The sequence below is a fragment of the Aspergillus luchuensis genome, chromosome 8, assembly GCF_016861625.1.
Source record: "Aspergillus luchuensis IFO 4308 DNA, chromosome 8, nearly complete sequence".
In the NCBI taxonomy this organism is placed as follows: Eukaryota; Fungi; Ascomycota; class Eurotiomycetes; order Eurotiales; family Aspergillaceae; genus Aspergillus; species Aspergillus luchuensis.
Window position 1 is genome coordinate 2,909,198 of NC_054856.1, and position 25,403 is coordinate 2,934,600.

General features: G+C 51.7%; 5 protein-coding genes and 1 non-coding gene across 6 annotated transcripts; 3 read left to right on the top strand and 3 right to left on the bottom strand.

Moving 5' to 3' along the window:
- Positions 1-7,489: 7,489 nt before the first annotated feature.
- On the bottom strand, positions 7,490-12,643 carry swr1 (putative SNF2 family helicase/ATPase (Swr1); the record flags this gene model as incomplete). Its single annotated transcript, XM_041682076.1, has 1 exon — positions 7,490-12,643. One exon carries the CDS (start codon positions 12,641-12,643, stop codon positions 7,490-7,492), a length of 5,154 nt encoding a protein of 1,717 aa, XP_041548955.1.
- Positions 12,644-13,255: 612 nt separating this feature from the next.
- Positions 13,256-13,855, top strand: AKAW2_80995S (uncharacterized protein; the record flags this gene model as incomplete). The annotated part of the gene is made up of 3 exons (XM_041682077.1): positions 13,256-13,378; positions 13,451-13,762; positions 13,826-13,855. 3 exons carry the CDS (start codon positions 13,256-13,258, stop codon positions 13,853-13,855), a joined length of 465 nt encoding a protein of 154 aa, XP_041548956.1.
- A 969-nt stretch (positions 13,856-14,824) lies between these two features.
- Positions 14,825-19,117, top strand: AKAW2_80996S (C2 domain protein; the record flags this gene model as incomplete). The annotated part of the gene is made up of 5 exons (XM_041682079.1): positions 14,825-16,761; positions 16,817-17,002; positions 17,060-17,528; positions 17,581-18,165; positions 18,224-19,117. The coding sequence occupies 5 exons, from the start codon at positions 14,825-14,827 to the stop codon at positions 19,115-19,117; spliced, it is 4,071 nt and encodes a 1,356-aa protein (XP_041548957.1).
- Positions 19,118-19,590: 473 nt separating this feature from the next.
- Positions 19,591-20,542, bottom strand: AKAW2_80997A (uncharacterized protein; the record flags this gene model as incomplete). Its single annotated transcript, XM_041682080.1, has 4 exons — positions 19,591-19,737; positions 19,883-20,056; positions 20,170-20,183; positions 20,368-20,542. The coding sequence occupies 4 exons, from the start codon at positions 20,540-20,542 to the stop codon at positions 19,591-19,593; spliced, it is 510 nt and encodes a 169-aa protein (XP_041548958.1).
- Positions 20,543-20,914: 372 nt separating this feature from the next.
- On the bottom strand, positions 20,915-22,678 carry AKAW2_80998A (uncharacterized protein; the record flags this gene model as incomplete). The annotated part of the gene is made up of 2 exons (XM_041682081.1): positions 20,915-22,324; positions 22,526-22,678. 2 exons carry the CDS (start codon positions 22,676-22,678, stop codon positions 20,915-20,917), a joined length of 1,563 nt encoding a protein of 520 aa, XP_041548959.1.
- An 882-nt stretch (positions 22,679-23,560) lies between these two features.
- AKAW2_t80028S lies at positions 23,561-23,633 on the top strand. Its single transcript has one exon. It is a non-coding gene; the product is annotated as a tRNA-Lys (tRNA).
- Positions 23,634-25,403: the final 1,770 nt, after the last annotated feature.

A 25,403-nucleotide genomic window follows, 5' to 3' on the forward strand; every position in this document is an offset into this window, starting at 1 on the left:
GTTTTGGAAAGCAGGTGACTGTGAAAGAGGCAACGGATCCGGAGAGGAAAATCAAATTCACCCTGCCCACTAAACTAAATATACACTGGCCTGGATAACAGCCTAAGAGGTAGTAGTAGTAGTAGTAGTATCTACGTACTACTACACTTTACCTACCGGAGAGGATGTCGCAGATAGAACTAAAGTAGTGCGGGCGGAATAGATGTAGATGAGATCCGGCACAGGCCAGGATCCTTAGTTGCTTACCTAGTACCTTGCTACAATCCCTACTACACCTGTAGGTGCAGGTGCATCGGGAATTGTCAAGAGAGCTACGAGGGGCGCGAGCTGCAATGCCATGCAATGCCATGCGCAGTGATGCGACATTTGGTACCTTGGTTCAGCACGAGCTGATTGGTATCTTCTCCGATCGCGCCGCTGATGAAACTTGGGGGATCCAGCTGATGCTGGTTACTACTTACTGTCAATGATCGGTGCTTTTGACTCATTGGATCGGAAATTCCCTCGATCAATTCGAACCACCCCAAGGGTTGTTGTAGCCAGTGCAGTTAGTGGTGGGTTTATGCCTCAAGAGACACTCAAGTCATCCCACATGAGGTACATCATTTGTATCTTGTATTTTAGATGTAAATACTGCCCCCTCAGTGAGGGTTTCCGGGGGAGTTGATTGGTAAATACCAACTGATTCTTGTAACTCATGTTATAATACTCGTCAAATTTGGGTACCCGCCAGCTAGGTCTACTACCTATCGATTATTTCTCTCTCATGAGGTCAGGATTCCTTTTTCCCTTTCTCTTCAACCTTTCGTTATCATCAATCATTTCGCTGGTACGTTATCTTTCGTCTACTTACGTTCTGCAGCAAATGCCATCTTCCGGACGTTACTGAGGGTGTTGTATCTCCGTGGGATGCCGCGGGCATGTTGGCCGAATCCAGTTTTGACAGGTTCCCTTTTTGGTTCTGGGTCGGGTCAAGTCGTTGACTGGAACCCGACAAAGCAGGAGGAGGTGCTGTCTGTGGCCACTCGTCTCGTTTCCCCCTCACCCGTTCTTTGTCAAACTATGGTCCATCGCCGCAGATGGGGCGAAGTGTGGTCACGGGAAGTAAATCGGCAGCAGAATGTTTCTCCTCAGCCGCAGAGCAAGCCAGCACGCAGAAAAAGTACGCCCAACAGGAGGCAACATCGGCAGAAACTCTCAGTATGACCATGCTTTTCCTGCATCTTCAGTTCGATGCAACAAATTTCTGCTGGGTTACGTGCTAGTATCTTTCTTCTTTCTTCTTTCTCCTTCCGAGCTGTTCGGGAGGAGCTGAAGGTCCAGAAGCAATTATCTGCGTGCATACATGGCCGCATCGATCTCGGCAGTCACAATGCATAGTCGAGATTTTCTGCAGCTGGAACATACTAAGTATGAACCTACACACGGACCAAAGTACATACCCAAGGGGCGATGATAATCTTACAGCTGGGTCGAGCCCTCGCCCACTGCTGCAGCAAAAAGGAATCGTACATGCGTCTCTTCCGACACGAGCTGTGACTAAGTAAGTCATTGAAGATGATAACTACTATGTAATAACTTTGCATTTCGGTAAATATGCCGCTTTCTTCCTAGTATCATCCATCAGACCCTGTGTGTAGATCAAAATCATTTGACGGCGCTTAAACCGGAAGATCAAAACCTGACCAGGTAAGAGCAGGTGAAAGTCTCAAACAGACTCTAGCCGTTAGAAACTCTCTTTCTTCTTAATATTTCAAAGATGTCATTCATAGCTTCGAGATTCGGCTCACGTTTCCAGACCGAAAACAAGGAGGTAGTAAAGGGCCTCGGATAAAAGGCCGATTTCCAGCGGAATTCCACTAACACTAGAAGGGAAATCGCGCCTAGGCAGCACTGGCCAGTGCAAATTTTCCCCCGTTCACGCGCTATCGACGATTGTGCTGAACTGCGGCCAGTGCCAGCAGTGCCAGGAGATGTAGGGGGAAATAGTGTGCGGACTAATGCCACCTAGTTCCTGACGGAAGTGGAGTGCGCAATCCGTCCCGCCAGCAGCATCCTCCTCCTCTTCCTCCACCACTACCACTTTCTACCGCTACTACTGTCATCATCACTTTGATTTCACCAACTAATCTCTCTCTGCCCCCTCCGAGTCTCAAGATGGAAAAATAAACTAAGGTTGCCCCTCCAGACGCCTCCCGCGGTCGACTTGTCTAAACCCCATCAGCAGGTCGCACGCTCAAATTGATCTGGGGAGGCAGAGAGGGGGGCAAATCCATCTTGCACTGAGTGGATCTGCCACTGATCTTCCCGAGGCCCCTCCCCTCGATGGATTGTGGCCGTCCTGTCTTGCCCGCCCGGATTTCACCTTTCGGACCGGTCCAATCCAAAGCTGCAAAACACACCTCCGAAGAAGGCAACCTCCTTCTGCGCAACCAGGTTCACCTGCATTCTAGATACAATCCCAATATGAGGGGTTTAAACCAGCTCAACCGTTCACTAAACTCTTCTCTGGTGCGCGGGTTCTGCGGCCTTCTTCCTTTCATTAAATGCCGATAAGGTTGCGTCCTACAGTTTTCTGATACATCACCTCGGGGATTGCCTGATGCGTAGCTCTGCTGCAACCACCTGGGACGGTGTGGCACCTTGACAAGCGATCAGGACGAAGCCCTCCCGCTACAATGCGTTCCTAATTAATTACAGCAAACGACTGGTCACATTGCCACCCTCGTGCGAAGGACGCACTCCACAAGCGAGCACTGACCTTCGGTTGCTGGTTTGTCTACCGTAAAATTCTTCTGCACTCTGCAGGTGTTTAATTTCGGGTCTTCAGGGCGTGCGAACAGGAGATGGCCGATTTCAGAAAAAGAAAAACAAGAAGAAGAAGAAGAAGAAGACGACGACGACGAAGAAGAAGAAGAAAAGAGGACTACTGCATCTCGTCGGCTACCCCGTCAAGCATCGATAGGCCCGTCTAGTCGCTTTGTACAGACGGGAAAGCAGACTGCGAGCCTTCGGAACGGATGATTTTCACGCTCCCGTCACCGTGGCTGGCTAGGGTGGAGGCCAAGGAGAGGTGAGTGCACCACTCAGGCATCTGGGTCCGGAGTAATTACGAAAGGAAAAAAAAGAAAAATGAAAAGCTAGCAGGTAGAATATGCCCCTGCGTCTATCGGTGCAAGAGTGTGTACCTGCGTCTAAGGTCATTCGCCCACCGGATGGCAGATCCGCTGTTCCCTGCAACAGGATACCTAGATACTACGTACTAGTAGACACAGCCAATGCAACTGAGTGCACGTAAGTACTAACTATGAAGTAAGCTAAATTGACACTTGTATGGAGTTTCTTTGCGGTGAAGTCGACAACTATACTGTACTCAGCCCCAATGGGGCGCATGGCGGGCATCTATGCGACAGATAAGGGCTATAGATAGTACAGGTAAGTCTACGATAGATTAATTGCAGTGGACTTGTGTGTGAATCACTGAATACGGGGGAGGCTTGGGGTGTGAAGCAGGCTGTGAACTCCGTCTGTTATAGTTAGATTGCTTGGTTCATATTTTTATCTCGAATCCTTGTCTTAATTAAAATTTTAATATGGACGCTAAAGCATAGGAAACCCAATTCCACCTACCTTTCTAAATTCCCAGGGATTAAGGAAAGCAAACCCTGCAAGTTACTACTCTCTATCTCCAAGTCTGAGGACAGCGGTTGCTTTCCAACTCATGTTCCTCCCAGAAGTCCCCCGGCTTTTCTCCAGCATGATTCGAGCAGGTCATCTACCTCTCCCAACCAACAAATGGCGACCGTGCACACAATAATCACGCTGTTCTGACTGGCGGACATGCACTTATGTTGAGATCCGAAATCCAAGGTTTCCGAAACCTTCTTCGAGGGCCTTAAGGGGATTTCTTTGAGTTTTCGGTGGCTATACTACTTTCGTTGGACTCCTCCGAGCCTGTTGGTCAGTCAGTGTTGGTCTGTTGGTCTGTCTCAAACGGCCAGAGTCACTTTTCACTCCTGACCAGCTGCCAGCATACCCTTTTGGGGGAATGGTCGTTTCACCATCGCCAGGGCGAAGATCCCAAGGGCTATCTCAATGGTCCCCAGTGTCCTACGGTCGGATCCGCACGTGGACTGATCCTGAGCCTAAAGGTTGTTATCAAACAATCGACGATGATCTCATGCAAGGTGTAGTCATTGTTGTTACATCCATATTACTCTCTTTTAGTCTTAACCACCTCAACTATCCCTAATCCCGATAGTTAATCAGGTGTTCCTCGGAATGACGACCCTCCCTCACTGGAGAAAGCCCGGGGTGAGCAAATCAGCAAGCTGCGTTCATCGGAAGCTGGGTGAATATCGGAAGCTGATAGGCGCCGAAGAAACTCCGGGTAATCCAATCCTTCTCTCAGCCCATCGCGGCCAGAGCCCCCCGATGGAGAATCCAGACGTTTGAAGCTGGCGAAGATCATGATGTAGGTGGATGGGACGTGGAAATGAACTGGCAACACGATCGTCCGCTAGGGAGTCACATGGCCTCTTCTCGCCTTGCGGTCGCAGAGTAGATGCACTCTGCGTCCTGTGCTGTCACTCCTACTCCGGCTCATCTCAACATCGACTCGGTCTGGGCTTCCGATGGGTGCTACTGGACTTTCATTTCCTCGTCCCCAGTCGAAGACCCGCTTTGCAGATCATAGCATAATAACAGGGAATAGTCCGTTCACTTCCCTAGTTAGTCCTGGTCCATCGTGCTATCTAGTGTCTGATTCAGTTTAGGAGTGAGCCGGACTATCTCCTCCAAAGCTACTGCTAACGATCCTAATACTAAAGTAGTTCGATTGGTTAAGCTCGACTCTAGGAATTTCAAATCACCGTCAGCGAGCAATCACCACTCGCCATTTCCCTTCAGCCCCAACGGTTCTCCCCACACCCACACAGACTAATGCAGCTCGAGGATCATTTTCCGCGGAGCTAGTATCCCTCCGGATAACCATGGAGCAATCTTTTCCTGAACCGTTCTCTTGAGGCCGCCAGGTCCAGCAACTGTACCGAGATGAGGGGGAGATTCGCAGAGGCAGCAGCTTAAACTCAGCAACTCTCCGAATCAGTATACATCTCCGTCGTGGGGAGAATTTAGACTTTCGTCCGAAAATCGCCAAACGGGCGTTTTCCCGTTTTCGGAAGTACGCTGGGGCTTCATGGCTCAACTGACATTATCGTGGTTTGTTCATGCCCACGAGGAAACTCAAAGTCGTGGGCAGCCTTACGTCGGCCACATCGCTCACCCAAGGGCTTCTGAAGTCCGGTCTGGTAGCGGATCAGCCAGCCATTCATTCCCTTCGACGGCTTCCCCCATCTCCAGGTTGCTGATCAGTGGGGATTTTCCATCAGGAGCTGGTCAGGTGAAGGGGTGAACGAATCGTTGGCCGTCTGTGTCTGCGTGCCTTGTCCTCCCAGGGTTCACTCCGAGCTCGTGGCGGATGTTGGAGACAGCCGTTGTACCGGGCGTGCATCTGGTACGACTCCAATTGCTTCCAATCCTCGGTTCGGGAGAATCTTGGGTCGATCAAGGCCTTCTCGTTGGTCAACCGATCAAAAAACCACGCTGCGTCATCGGAGGCTTGCTGCCGATTGAGTTCACGTGGATGCGCGTGTATTTCTTCACAGATTATTCAGTCACTCGGCAGTGCGGTAGCCCCTAAGTCCCGCAATCAACGGCGTTCCATGGTACGCACATCGCTCTATCTGAACTTTCTAAGATGGGGAAGTATCCAAAGGTTCTGGGGGTATAGGCAATTCAGTTCGGAACTCAGGGCAAGTACGCACGAGGCGACTTGGCCGAGACAAGCATTATCTCCGCTGATTCTCTCCTCTGCACACCAGTTCGCAGTCCTGACCACAGAGGGTTAGTCTATTGAGCAGCACGAATCATATGGAGCCAGTTTCCATCTTATAGTCTGCATGCTAAGATAGTAATGCACGCGGGGCCACTTTTTCTCTTGCCTAATCAGACATAGCAGCCGTTCACATTGGCCCTGAGTTGCATAGGTTTCAGAAATAGACTTCAGGTACTGGGTACATACATGTGGATCTAAACTCTAACTACCTTAGACTGACCTCTCGCCTTCCTTCTACTCCTCACTGTTTGTATTATTCCACAAGCCCTCGAAGGAATTTGGATCGAGGTGGTGCCGACGACTTTCCTCTCAGAGTTTGTTCCACCCTCCTATCGGCAAATTAATATACATGACTGAAACCATCACTCCACCCTCACTCATACCAACACTACTTCCATCCGCGGAGTTTCAAAACATGCACATCCTCACTCGTGGGACTGATTGTTGTTGGTCCAGCCATATGCAAGACGGGAGTGATGTGACACAGCCAGCGGAGACGAGTGTCAAGAGTCTGGCCTTCCCCCCCAAACCACATGGTGAGAGACACCTGCTAGCATCGCCTTCCTGTATGAGACTAGCCCTGCCCTAGCCAAAACCCATGTGGCAGGCAGAGAGAGAGAGAGAGAGAGGGAAAAATATGCAGGGGTCGTCACAGATGTCCGTGTTTCATCATAAACCCTCTCAGCTACCCACTCAACGCCCGTCATTCTCGTCATTCGGAAATGTCAACAAGTTGGGCAATAGACCCTGACATTGGAAACACTCGTGGCTGTAGCCCAGAAGACTGGACCAGTCGAAAGTGGCTCCTTATGCAGATTAACGTCTTCGGGACAAGCTCAAACATGGTCATGACTGTGACGCACGGGATCTCTGACCGAAAACGAAAACGAATGAACATGAGTCAATTTTTTTCCCCTTCTCTCTACTCAACTAATCAGCGGAAGCTACAAAGTCACCCTAGGGCCTTCCTTATACTATTCTTATCCCATCTATTTATGTCATAATCTCGTGGCACCATATGGGTGCGATATCGGAGCCGAGAGTACCATTGCCATCGTAAAGTGGTTTACCAATCATAATCAAGTACATATGGAGTGTCAGGAGCGTCTCTAAATAGGTGGGAGAAGGGATGGGGATAAGGAGAGAAGAATAGTATTAGCATGTACAAAGTATTCATCTTGGGTCTTTCTGGGAAATAGGATACGTAGAACGGTGATTTTATCGTCTCCAGACATACTCTCTCAAAGCAAAACGCCCGCTAATCATCAATGGAATGAATCTTTCCATCACCTTGTACTATCGAGAAGTAAGAGGGAAAAGAAAATAGAAGGGAGAAAAGGAAATTCAAATAAGGTAGTAATCCCAATGCGTGCACTGGACAGATAGAAGAGAATAAACCCAAGGGCAAGGAAATATATAAAGAAGAGAGATTTTAAGCAGAGGAAAATATCATCATGCGAATACAATTACATAGAGACGTCGACCAGTCCTGATCGATCGTCTATTCGTTAGCCTCTCAATACATTCATTCCACCGATTCAATCCATTCCAATCGCGTGCCGCATGAATTCTGTCTTGTTCCATTTATTCATATCAACGACGCCTTTTACGGAGCCGATGCTCCTTGCCTTTCTTGGACTTCTTCTTGCTCTTATCTGCTGGTAAAACAAGTGGTTCGTCCTTCATATTCCACTCCATAAACCGTAATAGGTAATTATCGATATGGCCAGGTTGGATCTCGACGTCAACAGGTTCGTCAACCGCATGCACCTGCGGGGAGGTGAGCAATTGCGGACCGGGAGTAGTGCCCGCTGTTGTTGATTCATCGGGCCCCGTCGTGGGCCCCGTCGCCAGTGGTGTGCCGGCCTGGGTTTGGCCAGGTGTGCGGTCGTCGAAGTCGCCGTCGTCCGCGTGCTCCAATTCCTTTTGGGCATTCTTGGCGGCATCAATGTCTTCTTTGTCTTCGGCTTGTTCGAAGACACGTGCACTGGCTGCGACACGATTCTCGAGGACCCGATCCATGGCTGCGCTGGCTTCGTCGTGGCCTTCGAGGACGTCTTCCGTGTCGATCATATCGCGGACGTCTAGTTTAGTGAAGTAGTCCGTTGTGAACTCTCCCTCTTGGATAACGACGTCGTCAAGCATGCGCTTCTGGTTAGCTTTACGGAGGATGTTCGACTCGATAGTATATTCAGAAACGAATCGATAGATGTGAACGTCGCGTGTTTGCCCGATACGGTGGCAACGATCTTGGCACTGCTTGTCCATCGCGGGGTTCCAGTCCAGATCGTAGAATATGACGGTGTCAGCACCTGTGAGGTTGATGCCTAGACCACCAGAACGACTGGACAGAATGAATGCGAGGATACGGTTGTCATTGTTAAACCGATCGGTAAGGATCTGACGCTGCTCAACCTTGGTAGTACCGTCTAGTCGGAGGTATCGGTGTCCGTGAATGTTAAGGAACTGTTCCAAGATGTCGAGCATCTTGGTCATCTGGGTGAAGATCAAAGCCCGATGGCCACCCGCTTTGAGGTCCCGAAGCAATTTATCGAGTCTTTGCAACTTGCCGCAGTCGTACTGCAAAAGTCTCTTGTCGGGGAATGCGATCGAAAGACGCATCTGTGCTTCGTGAAAAGGGTCGTATGGGGGGAACCGTTCCTTCTTCGTGAGATACCTCGTCTCTATGGGAGTCAGTGCGGCCTCGGTGATACCAGTCGCCACAGCAGCAGGGGTGACACAAGCGAATCTCTGAACATATCCGTCCATTGCCTGGGACCGTTCTTCAATGGACAAGATCATCGATGCCAGGACGGACGACTGGCTCGACAACCAGTCAGCTAAGGAGCGTTTCCGCAGCGGCCCGTTGGCGGTAGGCCGCTGCTTACTGTCGGCCGTGAGGAATTCGATAAGACTTGATCCGTACACCGGGCGACGACCATGGCGTTTAGACTCAAAGTAGAGGCATCTCTCCAGCTCTGCCATCCTCCGTTTCCTGGACTCATTCTCCAGAGCGTCTAGCGTAGACTGCACCGTGCTACCATCGAAGCTCATCTGCCAGTTGGTACGGTGATACTGGCGTTCCCTGAGCGTGTTGAAGGGACCATAAGCCATAAGACGGATACTGTCATCGGCCAACCGTCGAGAAATATCTTCTCGGGATATGGGCACTAGGTTGAGGAAATCAAGGTCGAGCTTGGTGAGTGGATGCTCATACAATAGTCGCCGACGGACGAGAAGATCTTTGATCTCGTATTCCGTGACCACAGAGCGAGACATGGCGAAAGACGTAGATATGGGCCGAGTTTCGAAGAGATCGGGATGATTGCAGACCTTCCGTAGTTGCATCAAACAGTTGATGATGGATAGGTAATTCCCTGACGCAAGCGTTTCCTTGGTCTGTGCGCGAGACATAAAGCCATCATAAAGGAATCGTTGACGCTTCGAGAGTCTGCAATAAACGACATGCTCGTACTTCGCCGGCATCTGCTTCTCCACATCTGCTTTGAGACGACGCAAAATATAAGGTCGGAGTACAGTGTGAAGCTTGGTGACCACTCGCTTCGCTTCATCATCCATTGTCTCTCTGCCATGCTCCAAGATCTGTTCCACAGGGCGTCGGAACCATTCCGAAAAGTTCCTGAGATCAGCGAAACCTTCAATTCCTTCTTCATCGCCATCGGAGGGCATCAAGAAGAAGAGCAACGACCATAGTTCAGTCAAATTGTTTTGAAGCGGTGTTCCGGTTAGCAAGAGTCGGGCTCGTGTTCTGAAAGTGAGCAGTGCCTGCCACCTTTGCGAGCGGAAGTTCTTGATGTTGTGTGCTTCGTCAAGAATCATATAGTGCCAACTTCTTCTTTTCAGCACTTGCTGATCCTGTAGGACTAGTTGGTAAGAGGTGATCAACACATTCCAGCTAGTGTCATCCATCCAGCCCTTTCGCTTCTGTCGACGCTCCTCCTGGTTTCCGTAATAGGTCATGATTTTGAATCCGGGGCACCACTTCTTAAACTCCATCTCCCAATTGAGAATCACACTAGTAGGTACGACGACTAAGTGCGGCCCCCAAACCTCGTGCTCCACGGCTAAGTGCGCCAACAGCGCTATCGTTTGGATTGTTTTACCAAGACCCATTTCATCTGCCAGGATGCCATTGATGTGGTTTGTATACAGGCCAGCAAGCCAATCCAGGCCGAAATGTTGGTACTCCCGCAGAGTGCCTCGGAGAAGATGCGGCACCGGCGTCTTCAACCCAGGAGCAGGGGATTCGCTGGGCGGTGCGTGTTTCTCCGGTGTTTCGTACGAGGAGATGGATTCGGGCTCCGATGGTTTGGTGACAAGCGTGCCTGGTGATGCTTCACTTGAGGGCTCGCCGCTTTGGTAGGCTTCGTGGTGGGCGTGTTCATGCTCTTCAGGCGGGTTATTCTGAACCACCGCATCAGATGCGTCGGGCAGAACTGTGTCCTCGTTATAACTGACATCTGTCATTTCAACATCAGGTGTCTTGTCCGCGGCGGGGGTAGGTGCGGGAGTAAGTTCTGACGCAGAATCAACAGCAGACTTGGGCTCAGCATCGGCAGTTAGATGAACAGCGGAGTCGCAGGCAGAAGGGGACGCCGGAGCTGGATCAGGCTCGGGCGCGGAAGCAGCTTCCTCTTCATCTTGGAGCATCGACTTTTCTAGCGCCGGACCGTTTGGCACAAGGGAGACTTCATCAGGATCTTCCGGTTCCTCTTCCGGTTCCTCTTCCTCCTCCTCCCCATCCTCTCCAGCCGACGCTAATTTGGTATCCGAGTCGTTGATAATGGTATCATCCCCACCATCAGCATCGCTCTGTGAACCGCCATAATTCGTTGATATGTCTTTGGAAGAGAAGAAACCTAAAAGCCCGGGACCATCACTCTCCGCGTCGGAGTCGACTTCACCAGATTCATCCTCATCGGTGTCGCCCATATCATCATCCATATCAGTGGACTCATCTTCACTGTCGTCCAGGAGCACGGGATCCACATCTTCAAGCTCGGGTTGCCCCTCTGCCGATGGGTCGAGGGACGCAGTAGCACGGTCCACAGAACGATCAACGTCTGAGGTGTCACTCTCGTCGGAAAATGCTGTAGCATCAGAGACCACGGACTCGTGGTCAGAATCATTGTTGGTGTTGGGTAAATTAGCGTATTTCAACCGCAGTTCCTCTGCCGTCAAGCTTTCATCATCATCTACATTATTCTCATCTTCACTTTCTGAATCGGTCGACGACATATTGTCTTCATCTTCCGAACCGTCCGATAACTCATCCGAGTCCTCCTGCTCGGCATCACTGGTATCGGGTGCGTCACTGCCACCTTCGCCGAGAATCTCCATGCGTCTTTTCTCGAAAAGCATTGTGGATTGCTTGATAGCACGATCCAGAGCTTGCTGATCTTCGGCCTTCCGCTCCTCCTCCCAGCGTGCCAGGCGCATCTGGTCCACCTCCGCTCGCGCAAGGTCGAACATCTTCTGAAGATCCTTGGCCAGCTGTTTGCGCTTCCCACGCATCTCCTCCTGCTGTTCCCGGAGAATGTCCTCAGGATCCTTATTGCGCTTCCTCCACGCGTCCGCGCACCACTGAGCGAATAGCTTGGCAGTATTTCGATGACGCCTGTGTTCCTGGTCGAGAAGCTTCTTAAAGTACAGAGCGTGCGCGACCAAGTGGTCTTGGTGGGAGTATTGCTGGGGCGGTTCCTCTTGTTGCTCGGGCAGGTATGCAGAACAAACATCTGGACTCAATAGTCCGCCCGGTTCAGCTGCCACAGCTATTCGGCGCCGCTTTAGAGCCTCCTCGAGTGCGTCAGCTGGTGTGAGCACGGATGGATCCCTTATTCGCCCGTCATCACTCTCTAACCATTCCTTGAACGACCCATACTTCCGCGGAGCTAGAACGTGGCCTGGATGCTGAATACCGATGGGTGGTCTTTTAACCTTGATCCGTAGCCGTGGAGCCCGCTGGCCATATTCATCATCATCATCTGCATTGTCATAGTCGGCATCACCGGTTTCCGCCATGGTCGTCGAAACGTTGTTCATAGAGGAGCGATGCGAGCGAGTGGAGCTAGCGGCGGTGCCAATATTCGACGCTCGACGCGCCGTGCCGGAGCTGTAAGATCGTGTTCGCGTGTGAGGTTGCTTGGGAGCTGGTGACTGAGAGATCTGGTGGCGCCTGCTGGCCGACCCTCTTGTGGTCGCGTTCCTTGGGGAACCATTGACTGCGGCGCTGCCACCAGCCAACCTCCCATTTGGCTCCGGCTGAGGCGGGGACATCGACAACGGAGACGACGCGACCCCCTTCGTAGCACCGGAGACATTCCGACCTATGGCCTTATTCTGAGCGCCGCGCGTGCTCCTCTTCTCGGATGGACTTTGCAACTGGAGCGGGATCGCGTTAACGCGAGAGGACTTACGCCTCCCATCTTGGATGAATGATGTCGGACCATCGACGCCGGCCTTTTTCCACGGGGGGGATGCTGGACGGGAGGTTGAGCGACGAGCGGAGGAAGGACCGGCGAGCTTTCGCTTTTTGGAAGGAGGTTCTTCGAGCTGGTCGACTGCGGTGGTGATACCGTCTTCTTCTTTAAGGTCGGCAGAGGTCGAATCCCGGCTCAGCGACTCGGTCGGAGGCTCAGACGCAGGCAGGTCGGTCGGAGGGCCCTCGAGGTTGGGGGTCACGCGTTCATCTTGATGGGAGATTCCGTTCGGGCTGCCGTTTTGCATGTCTTGTAACCACGGAGACAGGGGCCCTGTGCACAGCTGACCCCAGTTTTCCCAACGAGGACGCGGTCAAATGAGGCGAAAATGGCATCAACGGGTAGCGGTAAGTGAGTCAGTATGCCACCAGAAATTTGGCATAGTTATCGGCACGAGGGCGTGACGGGTGGACGAAAAACCACGGGGATGGCAAGATTGCGTGGAGAGGTGGTTTTTTCATTCATACAGTGACGCTGCAAGTACGGGGGGGGAAGCCGTGTATGTAAGCAGTTGCTGCCATGAACCTCAGGACCCAATACCGAGCTGGACGGGAATTTCATTGGGTATTACTGAATATTTCTGGTACTGAAGGTTTACCGTACCGTCCATTGCTACCTTGTCGCCTCAGGCAGAATAAGTCTCTCCAGCCAATCACAATCTCCCAAATCCCGTCATCGAGTCGTTTGCACTTCATCCCATGGCCGTCTGAGCCTTCCGGTCACATCCCTTGACTTCACCTCCCCTCAATTCCCCCCCAATTTTCTACAGCAGGAAACAGTCAGTATTCCCGAGCCCTCCCTATTTCTCTAGTCTCTGCTTCTTCGCTGCATTGACCCTATTGCTAACCGCGATTGCCAGATGCTGTCCCAACGAATCTTGGCCCGCCGCCTGCCTCAGGTGGCCGCCCGCTACACCGCGCCTCGCGCCTCATTCTCACAGGTCCGGAGTCTCAAAGCTGCGGAGGTGGACGATCCGTTGCAGGTATGATGTGCACTAGGAACTCCAATTGCTTACTGCCTCGGTTGATTGACACCGCTCGGTTTCGGCCTACAGAACAACAACTACCAGAACCCTCCCCGTGTTAAGCGCGCCTTCAGAGACCCCTACGGCGATTGGTGGGACAAGCAGGAGAGACGGAACTTTGGCGAGCCCGTTCACGAGGAGAACGAAATTCTCGGTGTCTTCAGTCCCGAACAATATACCCACGTCACGGCTCGCAAAGGTCTCCTCCAGGTCGGAGCCTTCGTCGTAACCTTCCTCGGACTGTGCGGTGTCGTCAGCATGTTCTACCCCGACAAGCCCAGTGTTCCCAAGACCTATCCCGATGGCTTGGAGAAGGAGCTCGGTGGTCCGGGTGCTGCTCCGGTGCGTCAATGATATATCCTATGGACCTTTTAGCTCGGCTCTGTGCTAACGAATGAGATATAGGCCCGCAAGTCCGACGAGGCTAGCTGGTGATTGCGCTTTTCTCTGCACGGTGTGTAAATAAATACAATACGAGTTCTTTTCCTATCGGCGTCCATGGATCTGGGTTATTCGAATTGGTGCTTGTGGGAAGGGGCTATCCCCAGCGATCAGATTCGCGGAATTATTCTCCGGGTTACGATCCTATTGGCAATCTTTTGCGCCACATTTCCACCTATGAAAGAAGTAGAATGTCGAGTCCGAGTGCAATATACCTGCAAGAATCGCTACGACATGGGTGCAAGGGCTCAGATGGGCAATTGGGAGCGAGAACAAGTGAGGATACTGTGAGCGAAAAGAAGGGCAAGAGACCGAATTTACATTAAGTGATGGCACTGCTACACCATGCCGCAGCACGATCTCTCTGTAGCGGACGTCCGATTATCCAGTTGGCCGGTGGGATTGTAGATTAAGCGGTCAGGATCGCAAAAGTAGCCATAGCATGCCTACGGGTATGGAATGCAAGAGGTAGAAATATCTGAATAACTCCCTGGGTGCATGTCTCAGATGGGTCAAATATTTCCATTCTCTGGAACAGGGGTTCGGCGGTTGGCGATGGTGCGACTCAAACCCACGCCTACTACGTCAGTCGACTCGGGAGCTTTTTTCTGTTTCAGATGCCGCAGAGCCAGGCCAACCACCACCACCACCACCAACAACAACATCCACACCCACCCCTTTCTACCTGGTCTCTCTAGCCGCCAACATTCTCCAGACCTTTCCACAACGCAGTCTGGACTCGCTTCCTCGGTTCTAGGAATTGAGATCACTTGACAAGACTCTCCTGCGTGGTATTTCCCTTTATTCTCCCCCAGCTGATGCTGGTGGTTTGATCGCGAGCGACTCCCTTCTTATCCATCCATGGTCCCGCCCGCCGCACCTTACTCCCCTCGCAATATCACCCCCGAAACTCAAAACACAGCAAGACTTGGATAGAACTCTGAGTTGCTAAACTCCCCGCTCATGTCGACGGCATCTACTCATTCCCGAGGCGTTAACCGACGGATTAACAGCATTCAGAATGAATCCCGCCATTCGCGCAGTCTCTCAGGGTCCCGTAGGCGCCCCGTCAACTCCTCGACTGCCTACAACTATGCTCTCCGGGTAGCCTACCTCGCCCATCTCCTGCAGCCTCGCTCGCGTCGTGTACAGAATGTTCCGGTCCCTCAGAAACCCAAGAGGGCCTCCACCTCGTTTCATGACCTGATGAGCGATTTCTCCCTAGTGCGGGACTCAAAAAGCACTCGCATCCCTCATGGGTTCATCGCGGAGCTGGAGAAGAGGCTGACAGGTGTCCTGATCGGAAAAGAGAAGCGGAAGGAATATCAAGATACGCTGGTCGTGAGGACATTCGCTGCATTTCTCAATACTTTGAAGGACCAATCGTTCAAAAAGCGCATGGAGAAGGACCGGCGGGCGGAAGACCTCGTTCTCATCTTCTATTCCAATGCCACCAAGGAACTGAGCAAAGGAAAGGATCCCGAAGATGACCACTGGAAGCTTATGGTAGACAGACACGTGGCGCTTTTCGTTCGCTTGTTTGCGCTTATCCTGAAGGATCACGACTGGGCTAAGGAGCGACCTGAACTGGCAAATCGGTTGTCGGTCTTGGAAAACAAACTACTCTCCCAGGATCAAGATCTTGTGCAGACCAACGGCTCTACTACTGTGGAAGTTGTTGCTCCCATAAGTCACGATGTTAAGGACATGCCACTTGTGCAGCATGTGTCAAAGATTTTTGACGTGAACTTGAGCCAGGTTCAGGCAGACATAGATAAGAATAAAGGGACCTGGACCGGGAAGGCGGCCCTTCAAGACCTGAAAGCCTACCAGGCTCACCTAAACCTCAAGACTCGGAAAACATTGTCTCAGGAAGACTTCGAGAACGAGGATGCATATGAACTCTGGAAGAAGAATGAAGGTCCTGATCTGTCTCAGATGATGCTTGCCATTGTGCAGTCGAACCCGGAACTCGCCAAAAGCACCCCGGGGGGTGCGCTTCCACAATTTAACCCAAATGGTAGTGACCAGGATCCGGCGGGGGAGCTGTCAAGGACGAACTCCGATAGGCCATCGTCGTATGTCATAGATCAATCGCTGGATCTCAGCTCTCTATCTTTAGGTGATGACGGCGGCGAGCCTTCGGATGAGTCCGATACGTATACATACATACCTCAGGATCCCCGATCTATGTACAAGTTTATATTAGCTCAGACCCTGAGCCATGACCTGAAAGACCGCGATATTGAGGCAACACAGGCGACATCCGAGGTCCCTTCAATGAAGCTATTTTCCAAACAGTCGTCGGAATTCCTTAACGAGGTCTGTCTTCGGTGGCGGATTCCGAATTTCTCCAGGATAGTTTTGTTTCTGGATGTTGTCCGGTCCAAATTTGTGGATAACGAAATTGATCTCAATACACTCGATTCGGCTTTCACTTTCGTGAAAGAATCCCCTTCTGCGGAGGGCAGGAGGCGCAGTAGCTTTATCGCTTCTGTTCTTTATGAGAGGCACAGGTGGACAATTCATGACCTTCTTCTGATGCAGCAGATACTTTCCTCTCTTCACGAAGCTCTTCTGCGTGAATTGTATGATGTGATGATGGATTGCTATGAAGGAAAACCTCGGCCCATCGGTCCGGTGATGTACGTACTGGAGAACCATATTGAAATGGATCCCAACTACACCGAAGATTTGGAGGACATCGAGCGTTTCCGCTCATACGTGCAGGATGGGCTCGCACAGAAAGCAACCGAGAAGTATCAAGAGCTTCTGGGGCAGCTGATCCCAGTCCAGCCGGAATCCTGGGAGCTCGACCATGTTATCCAGCTCTGCGATGCCATCACTAAACTTGCGCAGAAGATCAAAAAGCGTTACCGGAAGAATCCAGAGATTATGGGGTAAGCACACCTCCAAACCAGGCACGCATAATTCTGCTTGCTCACTGAATCCTAGGGTCAACCCGTATCTGATATTACTCTCTAACGTCCTCCCGATATTCTCCGAGGATGCCCACGAGATGGTGGTCAGAATCATCGAAATGGAGAAAGTGAGAGGTGAGGAAACCAACATTGAAGATGGTTTCGATCTGTATAAGCAGCTAGCGGACGTGCGTCGTCTTTTCACGGAGGCCCTTCCTGAGTAAGTTCTCTCTACCACTACCATTCTGCATCGCATCGATGCTAACTGCGTGTGCAGTGTCCCCTTTCCGTTCCACATTGAAGGCCTAATGGAGGAGTTCGTCTGGCGCTGGATTCGCTTAACCGATAAGAAGGTTGCAGACTGGGTCGAACAGGCAGTCAGACAAGACGCTTTTGCCGTTCGAGACGACGGAACGATGGAAGTGGTTCCGGAGGAGAATCGTCACAGTGTGTCTGTGATTGACATCTTCCGCTCCTTTAACCAGGTCGTAGAGCAGATGATCTCCCTTGAGTGGGACGATGATTTCCAGTACGCCAAGTTCATGACGGCCCTGTCCAGGTCTATTGGAAGCGGAGTGGCAAAATATTGTGAATCCTTGGAGCAGATGTTCGCTAAGGAGATGGATCGGCTTTCGCCCGATCAGGAGGCGGCTATGAACCAAACCGCTCAAGAAAGGATAATGCAGTTGGCCAAGGAAGCATGGACGAGCAAAGAAAAGATCGAACCCTTTCAGTTCTTTCCCGAGGTACGTTCGTCTATTGAGGCGTGATGTCTACCTGGCTAATGAAGGATTTCAGTCTCTGGTCAAGCTGAATAACGTCGAATATGCCCTGACGCAGCTCGACAAGCTGGAAAACGAGGTCAATGTGGATGGCTGTGCAGAGGTTATCGCAAGACATGCTCAGCCTCAACTCCAGAAGATTCGCAAGTCTACCACATATGTTTTCACCGTAAAGGTGGTCGAAGCGGAAGATCTGAAGGCGTGCGACATGAACGGAGGAAGTGATCCCTACGTCGTGCTGGCCGACGAGTATCAGAAACGTATAGCCAAGACCCGCATCATCTATAACAACCTCAATCCACGATGGGATGATGCTGTTGACATCACCACGCAAGGCCCAGTCAACATTATCGCCACCATTTGGGATTGGGATGCAGTCGGAGACCATGACTATGTGGGTCGGACTTCTATCAAGCTCGATCCGGTCCACTTCAGCGACTTCCTACCAAGGGAGTATTGGCTTGACTTGGATACGCAAGGCCGGCTGCTACTTCGCGTGAGCATGGAGGGAGAACGCGACGATATCCAGTTCTACTTTGGCAAAGCGTTCCGGACGTTGAAGCGGACGGAGAGGGACATGACTCGCAAGATCACAGAAAAGGTAAGATAGCAGAGCCGCCGGAGTACCTCTAAAGCTGTTGCTAACGTCGAATCTGCAGCTTTCCGCATACATTAGTCACTGTCTATCGCGTCGGACGCTGAAATCGTTGCTGTCGCGCGGACTCAGTATTTCAAGCGTATCTAACTTCCTGAACCGCAATCGAGCGCAATCCACCACCGCCACCCCGTCGAACGCAGACGTGGAAAATGCGCTGACTCCCCTCTTTGACTACTTCAATGATAACTTTGCTATTATGAACAAGACTCTCACGTCGGAAGCCATGAAGATGGTCATGGCACGTTTATGGAAAGAAGTGCTGGCTACAATCGAGAGCTTGCTTGTTCCTCCATTGTCCGACAAGCCCTCTCACCAGAAGCCCCTCACGATGCAAGAGGTGGATGTTGTCTCACGCTGGCTCGTGCTTCTTCTCAACTTCTTCCACGCCATTGACGAAGAGACGGGTGAAGCCAACGGCGTTTCCATCGATATCTTGAAATCCCCCAAATACCACGAGATCCAGACCTTGAACTTCTTCTATTTCGAGCCTACTGAACAACTGATCCGCACCTCTGAGCGGATGGCCTCTGCGACGATCTCTCGTCAGCAGGCCAACAAGAACCGGACCTCGGCGCCACCACATCTGGGTGCCGCAGGGTCTAGCAGCATGTTGGGCGTCCCCAGCGCACGTCGTGCCAAGAGTATCATGCTCTCGCGCAACCTCGGCACGATGAAGAAGATGAAGGAGGAGAAATGGCGCGAGGCGCAAGCCGAGCCAAATGACGATATGATCCTGCGAATCTTGCGGATGCGTCCCGAAGCTGCGGGCTATCTACGTGATCGCAGCAGGCAAAAGGAGCGACTGGCAGCTGCCGCAGCTGCAGATGCCATTGTGAAGCAGAGTCTAATGGCAGGGGCTGGGGGAAGGATGACGGGGACGCTGGGGCGGCGATGAAGGTAGTACGACCAACATTCGCGGCGTTCTTCTATGTACTTGTTGACATTTTTTTTCTCACCTTTGCGATTCAGCATGACGCGGCATTGTTTGGCCTTGTTTTCTCTTGCGTCTCTTTTTCTTTACTCTTTGATATGGACGTGATGATTCCCAAATCTAGTTTGTTTGCACTTTAGGGAGCGTTGAGCCTACGGGTTGATCGTTGATTGGGAAGTTGCGTGGTCTTACAATAGCATAATCGTTTAATCCAGCAGCCATGACCGATTCATGACATCGTAGGCCAGAAATGGAATAGAAAGAGATCTTATCGACAATTCGTCCATGGTAAGCAAGGAGATGATCCCGGGTCCGGCAAGACATCCGAAGTAAAGTAGCCATCCATTCAGTCACCCATACATACATACGTTCTTGGATATTATGAATTCAATCTCATTCATATACACTCACTCAGCTATATAAAAAGGGAACCCGCTCTAAGCAAGAGCAATGCACTCAATCTCAACAGGCACACCCTTAGGCAGCTGCTTAACAGCAAAGCAAGAGCGAGCCGGCTTGTGAGCAAAGAACTTGCCGTATTCCTTGTTCATCTCATCGAAGTCGGCCATATCAGCGAGGAGGACCTATATTCCGATACATCCCAAATCATTAGCCCAGCCCAGCCCAGTTACTCCTCACCCACGATCCCCATCCACTCCCTCCATTCGTTCCAACCATAGAGAATGTGGAGGTACGAAGAAAAGAAAAGAAAGGGTATATAATACGCACCGTAACCTTGAAGATCTTCTCCACGCTAGAGCCAGCCGCCTCGACAACGGCCTTGATGTTCTCGCAGCAGAGACGGGTCTTCTCGGTGACGGACCCCTCAATCAGGACGCCGTCCTTGGTGAGGGGGATTTGACCGGAGAGGAAGATCTGGCCGTTGACCTTGATGGCTTGAGACTTTTGATTAAGGTTAGTGTTTGGTTTATTGTTATTGCTGTTTGTGGTGGTATTGGTGGTTGGTGGGGGAGGAGGGGAAGGTATGGCGGCGGCGGGGTTTGGATTTCTCTTACGTAGGGGCCGACGGCTATAGTTGGGTTCAATTGCTGTTAGCTTGGATAACTCTTGAGGATGGTCATTGGGGGGAGGGGGTTATTTCTTGGGGAGTGTTCTTTTTGGAATGAGAGCATCAGAGGTATGGAAGGGGAAGTGAATGCCACTGCATCTTGAGGCAATGGCATGTAGTGGGGGAGAGAGGGGGAAGCACTTACGCTGGGCGGCGCCAGCAGTGTGGACGATGTCAAGACCGGTGGACATGGTGACGAATTGGTATGGGATGCGAGATGGGAGACGAGAGATGGGGAGAGAAGAGTGAAGAGGGGAGGAGATGAGACGAGAGGAAGTACTGAGACGGGAGAAAAGAACTCGAAAGGTAGCGGAGAACATGAGGGGAAGAGATGGGAAATGGAGAGATGCTAATTGAAGGTTCCCAGATGTTTCCGCGGAAAAGTCACCAATCCAGGCCCGCCCCGCCCGACATCGGTGGAGCTATGGCCGGTGAACTCTCGGATTCATCTACGTATATCTTATTCAGGTGGAGCTGTACAATGAAATATATTATTATCAGGCTAGTATTGACTTTAGGAGTATGAACAGAATGGCAGCGCGGTAATCATAGTCCAAGGATGAAGGGTATGGTTGGTCATGAGCAGGCGGGAGTCATAGCATCGTGATACAGTATACAAGCAACAGGTGGGGATGTCAATGCAAATGTGTATGCCAGAAACAATCAAATCATGTCATCCAGTCAGCCAACTTCTAGGCTAGTCCCTTCGCCCCCAGGTTGGTCAACTGCTGCATGAACGCAGCTGTCTGCTCTGCGGAAAACCCAAAGAAGACAGGCCCGTTGAACACAATGTTGGCTGCTGGTTTATTCGACGGACTGGGGGGATCAACAGGTAGTTCGCCATTCTTCTTCTCGGCAGGTTCGTCTGCCTTATCCACTTTAACAGGCGTGGGAATGGTTTCCATCTTGGCTGATGGTTTGTCACCGGAGGGCGCACCATGTCCGAAGGGACACCGGCCCTTCGTGGGCGCGTTAGCGGGAGGAGCCGGAGCCGTGTTACCAGGCGGCGGCATCGAGGACAGGCCTGCAGGCGCGGCATTGGGAAGCTTGCTGGTTACCGCATCAATTGAGGTTGCAACCGGTGCAGGCGGAGGGGATTGAGGGGGTGATGCGGTTGGAGGTAGAGGCGACACCGGAACAGGGATCCCCCAGGGCCGGCTTGGGGATTCGCCGACACGGACTTCACGCAAGGGACGGTCGAAATGGCCCTTTCTCTCTTCATCCTCTTGTTCGGCCGCCGCCTCTTCCTCCTGCTCTTCTTTGATGGGAGGATGCATGTCCGACTTCATATCAACTTCCTGTGCCCATTTCTCCACCCTTTCCGCGGACGAGCTAGAGGGTGCCGTGCCATTTTGACTCGGCTCGGGTAGGAATGCTTTATGTTTGGCAGACAAGCCTTGGATCATATTGATGAGGCTACCGTACTTTGCATCCAGCTGCCGCATGGTCTGCCCGTCCCGCTGGTACCGTTGAACACAGATAGCATGGCTTCTAGGGATCTCATGCTTGTGCCTCTCAACATAGTCGGCAATCTCCTCCGGACTATGTTGGTCTAGATACCTTATGGGACAGCGAGAAACCGGGCAGCGAGTGGCCGAGGACCGCGTCGAAGGAGCCCGACTCGAGCGTCTATCACTCTGCTCGGCCTTGATGGGGTCTAGATCGGCATGTCCGCACGCATCCCCGTTCTGGTCCTTTAATGGACTGTGCGTCCCATTGGACACCCCATTTTCAGAGGTCTTATTGTTATGCTTCGCAAAAGGACAACGCAAACTTCCCTGCGTGCCCTTGGTAGTGAAGTCTTTTTCTAGGGGAGCAGGCACTCCGGCTCTCGTCGCCACAAGACAGGAGTCGAACTCCGAGAGCTGCCTGGACTCATGTGGTGGTATGATAGATTGGTAACATGTCAGCCCTTCCGTTATAGCGGTCAGGGCAAGATCTCCTACGTTTCCAGACTCGGCCAGCGCCTTTACTACGTCCGGAGGTTTTATGTTTGGTTTGGGATTGTGATCGTATTCGGCATAACGACCGAGCATCTTATCCGCGACGACTTTCGTATGACCGTCGACTCCACCGGGGAGCTTTCCTGCAAGTTTCAGATACTGATAGCACGTTAGCATATGCATTCAAATATAGATATGCGTAAAACAGTGCAAATGTGTCAAGTCTCATCAGATAATACATGACTTATCCGTCACCGCCGCAGATGCGACTCCTGATCTAGAGCTAATCGATTTTTCTCGTCCTTTGAGACAACAAGGTAGGTGGGGAGGGGATGAAAACTGAATGGATGGGATATTTACCTCGTCGGAGGCATATTTCAGCCTTTGCTGCAAGCTCTTCTCCCTGCAGCTGAGTTGTTGGGTGGTGAGCAACAGAGCTTCGAAAGCTCTGGCCAGGGTTTCCAGCCGCTGGTCTTGCTGCATTTCTGCAGCGATGGGTGCAGGAGACATCATGAGTCAAAGTTAGGTGTTACAGTGTGACAGATATCTGTACATCAGATGAACTGGCAGGGCACTTCTGCACTGAGCAGAAGTGCGCAATGAGAACATCAAAGGGCGAGTGAGCCAGAGGAGCAAAATAGCCTCAAGCCGAAATAAATAGGCGGAAAGCTAAGCGAGTTGGCCCGTGCTTTGCCACGTGATGTGTGCTGTTTTGGGGATCACCCAGAGATACCTCCGTTATCTGTACGCCGTGGTGGCGGTTGATGCTGCAATGGATTTGAGTGACTTGTCTGTGAGGATGTCGAGGGGCGAGGCTGTAGTTGATAGCTGCGAGTAAGTTAGAATAACATAAGGTTGGGCAGATCAAGTACGGAAGAAACAGTGTGCTGGTGGTGTGACATCAGGCATGCATTTGGCGGGTCTCGCTCGCGGGCTGGCCCGATTGCAGGCATTATCGGATGCAACTCGCTGTTTGTTCCGGTATCAATGGCATTTAGTCTTTGGCGAGTACGCTGGGCCTGCAGTTTGCACCAGGGACCGGGTGGTAAATCATTGCCAGGCCATCATACTTGAGGCAGGGTGCGGTAGGGCGTGTTGATGAACTGGCCTGTTGCCGCTATACTACTTACTGGGTTACTACGATATATATCGTCAGCCAAGAAGACATTCATATCCCATGGTTGTGGCCTAGGAGTACCATGTGCGTCGTTTTTGATTCAGTGATTCATAAGAGCTAGGAGCCCCGGTTCGACGAATTTAGAGTAGCGAAAGAGAGCTGCTTGGTATCGAAATTGAATTCGTTGGCAGGGAGTGAGTGAGATTGATGCGAGGATGCTTCATATCGTTTTCCAAAGAATATAGAGCCATACTGTGCGGCGGCATTCAACGAGCATAGCCCGGCTAGCTCAATCGGTAGAGCGTGAGACTCTTAATCTCAAGGCTGCGGGTTCGAGCCCCGCGTTGGGCTTTCCTTTTTTGGTCTTTTTAATCTTTCATACCCACTCCTTCTTTCTTCCTCTCCACATCTTGATGCTCCTGTATCAGCCATCAACCAACACTGGCAGGTTCCACACACCCATCACTGCCTTGACAGGTTCGAGATTATGCATGACTATTGGCCATATGTCTCTCACTACCTTTACCCCCCCCTACAGTACAGTACTACTTTGGACCTTGGCCTGAAGCGCCCAGTGCACACATCGGTGATGCGGTGGGATGTCCTCATCGGGAATTCCGCACACCCTCGTCCCTACAGCTCTTCATGTTATCCAATATGCAGCATGTACTCCGCTGCGCTCTGGCGCAACGCACACGAGGATGCGCGAAACGCGACGATCTCGCCCTAGGGTGCAATTCTGGACCGCCTGTTGCGGCCCGGACTGGTCAGGAAACCCCGACCACAAGACGGCCAGCTATCCGTGCGTACATGGCGTGTCTGCGCCATGCATTAGTAGCATGCATAATGCTGCCGCACCTTTGGCTGCAGAGTACCTACCCGCCGTCCACCTACGTAAATGACTGCCTCTCACGTAGCTCCCGGGAAGGAGGGCGTAAAATAGGTGTACCATCCGGGGTCCCGGTACATTTTCCTGGATCACAATAGTACGACTACTGTATTATTGCCATACCACAGAAGCCTTCTAGAAGTTCTAGAGGACACATGTAGAGGAACGATGCTTTTGCGCCGCGGGGTGGGAAAAGAGACAGACCATGGGGCACGAGGCCATCCAGGACCAATATCGACGCAGCGATTGCACAGCACACATGCACCAGAAGTTCCGGACTTCCTCGGATATGCGATTGGGATAAGCCTGGTGGAGTCCAATTGATGGTACCTGGATTGGCAAAGGAACGTGCGCGTTGGGTCGTATCGGTCGTCGAGACGGGTCGGGGTGCCGTGTGAGCGCATAATTAGCTTCAATTTGACCTCATAATTTGTTTAACGGTTGAGACAAATCGCCGAGCTATCTTAGTTGCCTATGGTGGATACACTAGCTTGCATATACCCCGAACATGAAGTAGGTATGGCGAAGCCTCTGCCCACGCCTTCCAAGTTAACGCGACGAAATATCAGGGACAGGTCCGGCCGTCAATTGCATCTCCTCCGCGGAACGGGCCAGTGACAGCAACCTTGTGGCCTACCAAGAGACACTGATTTATACGGCAGCCACGGAATCTAGTTGCAATGAGATCAGAGGCAGCTCATCGGCATGGAACTAATTCGAATCTGTTGGGCGAAGCATTAAAGCTTGTGCTGAGATGCCGTTATAACCGCTGCACTTCGGAAAATGGAACCTCAACAGATATTGGTCTAGGTAACTCCCAAACCCTGGGCCATAGGGCGCTGTGAGCTAATGAAGACTAGTATGCCACCGGGGTGATACGCCGGAAACGCCGCAACATTCAGCCAGCCTGCAAGCAACGGGCTCTCGAACTCGAGCTTCTTTAGCATCCCTCGCCTACCGAACAGGGAACCTGTACACCGAGCTAGGACAATGTTGAATGGGACCCTCAGCGTGCGTAGGCAGACGCGGCTGGCATGGAGAACCTATTCCAACAATAAAGAGCGATTCCGTAGCAGGCTGATTGTCAGCCACCAGGGCTTCGTCACTAAGACAAGGCCGGGGTTATTGGAATAAGCCAAAACAACTCAACGAATCTGGCCAAAGACGGCACCCAATGATTAAGCCATGTACCCCGAAGAGAATGCTCGTGCAGGCAGCATGCCACGAACGTG